General features: G+C 49.5%; 1 protein-coding gene across 1 annotated transcript in view; it reads left to right on the forward strand.

The window, feature by feature from the left end:
• Positions 1-4,698, forward strand: part of LOC104546819 (astrotactin-2-like) — a 101,289-nt gene that overhangs the window by 91,612 nt on the left and 4,979 nt on the right. The window contains exons 5-6 of the mRNA XM_010192349.1: positions 416-516; positions 1,662-1,845. Coding sequence (XP_010190651.1) covers positions 416-516; positions 1,662-1,845 — 285 coding nt within the window. The remainder of the gene's footprint in view (positions 1-415; positions 517-1,661; positions 1,846-4,698) is intronic.

Below are 4,698 nucleotides of genomic sequence, written 5' to 3' on the forward strand. Positions count from 1 at the left end.
CTCCACTCTAAGGAGGGCCAGTGAGGAGCCCGGCTTGCAAATGCCATAGCATTATAATATTTGCATCAGCGCACGACAAAGCAGCCCCAGAAATATCCACATCCTTTCGCAGTCGGGCGGCTGCAGGGTGCAGCCCCCCAGGGCTCCCAGGGACAGCACGGGGAGAGGAAACACAGCTCTGCAGACACTGCATGGGGACGTGGTGGCCTGTTCCCCAGCCCTGGCTCCTTTCCCTGGGTGCTTTCCTGGCCTAAGCCTGGGATCATCTCACATCTCCTTGAGATGCCAAAACTGATTGATAGAAGCCTGGACCATGTTTTTCCTTTCTCTTGTGCAGGCTGGTTCCCATAACAACCTGGTGGTGGGGGGCTGAGGGATAAAGGTTGGGTTTTTTTTCTTCCTTCCTGCCTTCCAGATTTACCCTCTATGCGGTGGATACACGAGGGAGACACTCAGAGCTGAGCACGGTCACCCTGAGGACGGCTTGCCCACTGGTAGACGACAGCAAGGCAGAAGGTCAGTGTTCAGGCACCTCGTTTTCCACATCCAAAGACATTTCCTGTTAATTTTGCTTTTCCTTTATTCATTGCACTCCTGCAAGCTCCTCCAGTCTCTGCTTTCCTAGGGGGAAGGCTCCTGTAAATTTACCCATGGGCACAGGGATGTTCATCTAGGCAGGGGTGACAAATTGCAAGTGTGTCCAGTAGAAAAGTCCCCTCAATGGGGGAGCTGGTGGCTCCCGTGGTCCTGTGCCATGCAGCGCCATGACATCCCTCCCCGCGCACAGCCGTGGGAGCCGATGATGTGTGATTGCCACGCAACCTCGGGAAAATGAGCGATTGCTTCTTGCAGAAGTGAGAGGTACAGCCCTCGCTGTGCCAGCTCCATGGTCAGCTCTGCATGTTTTGAAGGATGCTGGTGGCACCTGGTTCAGTTCTGAAATGGAAACATTGATAAAAGCCCAACCAGTTTTGCACATTTGCTTTTTTCAGTTTTGAAACCAGTCCTATTTGTTCTCACTCCCAGAGCACACTTTGCTGCTTTTAAACTTAAGAAGATCCCTCTAAATGAAAGACAGGTTACCTGTTTTCTTATTTGCTTTCTATTTTGTAAAGCATACCCAAGAAAGTTTAGATTAATGCTTTGTTTCATATTATTGCTGAGCATTCCCAGGAAAAATGAGCAAATGGGAGACTAAAGAAAAGGAAGGAAATGGCATTTTGTGCATATTTCATTTCCAAAAAGAGATCTTTTTCTACAGCAGAGAGTGCACCCGCTTGTTTAATACATCTGGGCTGCACTAGTAGATACCCGGAGTGACGATGTGTTGTATTTCTGGCTCAAGTACCATCTTGTTATCACCAGTGTCATATCCTTCCTACCCTTTAGCATCACAGCTGTGCAATTACTTTTGGTATAGTGAATAAAGGAAGAGTGTGCCTGTCCTACCCAGGAGGATGAGGCACTGGCTGCAGGGTTAGCCTGAGGAATTGCTAAATGCTCACCAGGTCACTAAACCCTGCTGGAGGCAGCCCCAAGGGACTGGCAGCCATCCCAGCTGCCCGCCCCTCCTGCCAGCCCTGCCAAGGCCTTTGCTCCTCCTCCTCCTGTGGTAGCACCTTCTGACTGTTCATTAATCCCGTCCCCCGGATACTTTCCAGAGATAGCTGACAAAATCTACAACCTCTACAACGGCTACACCAGTGGGAAGGAGCAGCAGACGGCCTACAACACGCTGATGGAGGTCTCCGCTTCCATGCTTTTCCGAGTCCAGCACCACTACAACTCCCACTATGAGAAATTTGGAGACTTCGTCTGGCGCAGTGAGGACGAGCTGGGACCCAGGTACCTGTTCCTTCCCTGCGTCCCCCCTGCCCCATCACCTGGACCACCCCCTCTGCTTGCCCACTGTGAGAGTGACCCTCATTGCCTTCTCCTCATAGCTGAGAGAAGTCCCCTTTTGGTGTTCATCAAGCTGTCTTGCCATTCCCTAGGATCATCAGGCCCTGCTCAGTCTTTGGATAAGTGCTTATGGGCCATCTAGGAGCTGGGTGGTCTTTGGATGAGTGTTTGTGGAACATCTAGCACCCAGTCTGAACTGGGTGGATGATACTTCCTGCAGATGAGCTGGGTGTGTTGGAAAAGCTGGAGGAGCAGTGGCAAAGGGTGTAAATTAGGCCTGGAGCAGAGTGTAATCAGATCCTCTTCAGTTGCAGAGCCATGGTACATGAGACCACGGCTGCTCTAGGGTTCCAAGATGCCCTGATTAACTGCAAGGTGGATGGCTGGAAAGGGTGACTGAGGGAATGAAGGGAAAATGTGTTGGGTGTTGTGTACAGTGATAGGCATCAGGTATCAAGAACTGCAGCACAGAGGCAGTTGTAAACCTTGGAGTTATTTGAGGAATACAGGGCGAATCCATCCCTATACTGTAGTATCTGTGGTAATGAGGAGCAGCAGAGTCCCTGCTGCGCTTACTTTGGTGGAGCCCACTGGTGTCAAGGAGCATGATGTGACCTCCAGGACCGGCCCCACCATAGTGAGTTGGATTCTGCACCCAGGACAGATCTGTTCTGCCATCCTGCATTCAGACCAGCTTCCCCCACACCTGGACAATATTCCCTCTGGACAGTTGAGGAGACAACCTCTCGCCCCAGGTGTGGCTTTGGGCACTTGCTACCTCCTCGTGTGGTTGGAGATGTGTGTGCAAACACCCTGCTGCAGGGGGATTATCTGTATGGCAAAACAGTTTTGAGCCCCTGAAAAGGCAGAGCTGAGGTGCTGGCAAACAGATTATTACTTTTGTCTGTAGATTGACTATTTTATACCATCAGAGGGGTCAGTGACTGAGAAACCTATATGCGGTAAACTTGGCTCTTCTAAATAACATGTTTCATGGACATTTCCTTCTGTTTATTTCTCTGACTTGACATATTTATTCTCACAGTGGTATATGGTTGCCGTACAAACTGTAAATATTCCCAACATTCCCTTTTTCACCTCCTCTCTCTCTCAAAGGAATAATTCAGCTTGCTGATGTAGGCACTAGAAAGGTCCTCCTAAATTTTAGCCCTGTGTTGCCCCTGACACCACACAAGGATGCCAGAGAGCATAGAGCACCTCATCTGTTACCTATATACAGCTTTATGCTAGAAATATTTTCTCTTTACTATACATTTCATGCTCTAAGGAGGGCTAGGAGTATAAGTAGCAACCTTTCCAGAGGGACTGCATCTGCAAACCCACAGTGTACAGGGAAAGGGGTGGTAGGACTCTAAAAAATGACAGGTCCACAGGCTACATTGCATCCAGAGGCTGGCAGTGTCCCAGCAGTATCCCAACAAAGGCCAGGCCGCCACCCAGCCCCTTGGGAAATGCTCAGCAAGAAATGCTCAGAAGTAGCTGCATCCCTTTGGACATCTTGACATCTCTGACAGGATTCACATAGCCTTCAATTGCTTTGAAGCTGTTAGAGACAGGATTCATCCAGTGTCCTCATCTAACATGTTGTTCTCTGAGAAGCTGGACCAGAGGAAGATGAAGGAATGGGGTCCTGCAGTCCATGAACAACTGGAAAAGATTTTCCTTCTCTCCCCCTTACTCCTATCTGCTTGTTTGACACGGCTGAGGATCTGTCCATAATACCAGGATGACTGCTCCACACAGCAGTTTACACCTCTCCTGGACATCAGTCTAAGCTGGCCTGGAGCTTGTCCTCCTACAAAGGTGACTTTGGTCATCATTTCCTTGATAATTCATTAGCCTCTGGCACAGAGCCACTTTCATCCTCCCCACCGCCTTCCTCCTCCATTGATGACGCTGCAGACTTGTTTGTCCTTTTCAATTGCCCTTCTGTCTCTAAGGCCCTGAGAATCAACAGCATCTTCTTACACATCCTCATTGCCTCCGTTACTTGAGATCCAGCGCACTTACTGAAGGATTCTATCTAACCAAATACCTGCATCGAGCCATGAGATTTGCAAGGTGACATTTAAATTGCCCGTATTGCCCGACTCTATACCAAGCTTCATCTGGAGTCAGTGGTTGATTTGGCTGCTGTCAGCCTTCTTCCCTGAGCCAGATGAGCTCCTAGCAGTGCTTGTATGCCCCTGTTCTGTACTTGAGAAATATGTGACTTGCAGCCAAGGGGAAGCATCTATAAATGGCGTGGCAGGTGGTGCCAGCCTCTTGACAAGAGCAAAGCTCTGCTGTCCAGCCTGGCTTCTCAGGGAGCTTGGACAGCAGCAGAGGCACTGACGTAGCAGGAGGTGAGTGAGGCTTTGCCAAGGGAGGCCATCTCATAACAGGATTTTAATTGATGGACTGTTCTCCTTCCCAGGGGGACATTCATTTTCGTACCTTGAAATGTTTATCAGATGAGCCTCGGCTTCCCAGTAAATGTTCACTCATAAAACTGAGCGACAAGAGGGAAGTTGATTGCCTCCGTGTAATAAATACATCACACTGGAGTCCTCGTGAGCCCAGTTTCCATGAAAGCCACAGGTTACTGCAAACAGCTGTTTGCAAGAAGACACACTGACAGCCAGATGTCCCAACCAGACGGTTTACATTAAGTAGACATTAAAAACTTAGCTCATAGGTGGCCCTAAACCAGGACTTTCTGTGGTCAGCAGCATCTTGGCACCTGGCTTGCCTCATCCTGCTAGTCTCCTTTAGCAACAACAACCCCATTCCTGC

This window comes from Mesitornis unicolor, unplaced genomic scaffold (genome assembly GCF_000695765.1).
Source record: "Mesitornis unicolor isolate BGI_N332 unplaced genomic scaffold, ASM69576v1 scaffold18230, whole genome shotgun sequence".
In the NCBI taxonomy this organism is placed as follows: Eukaryota; Metazoa; Chordata; class Aves; order Mesitornithiformes; family Mesitornithidae; genus Mesitornis; species Mesitornis unicolor.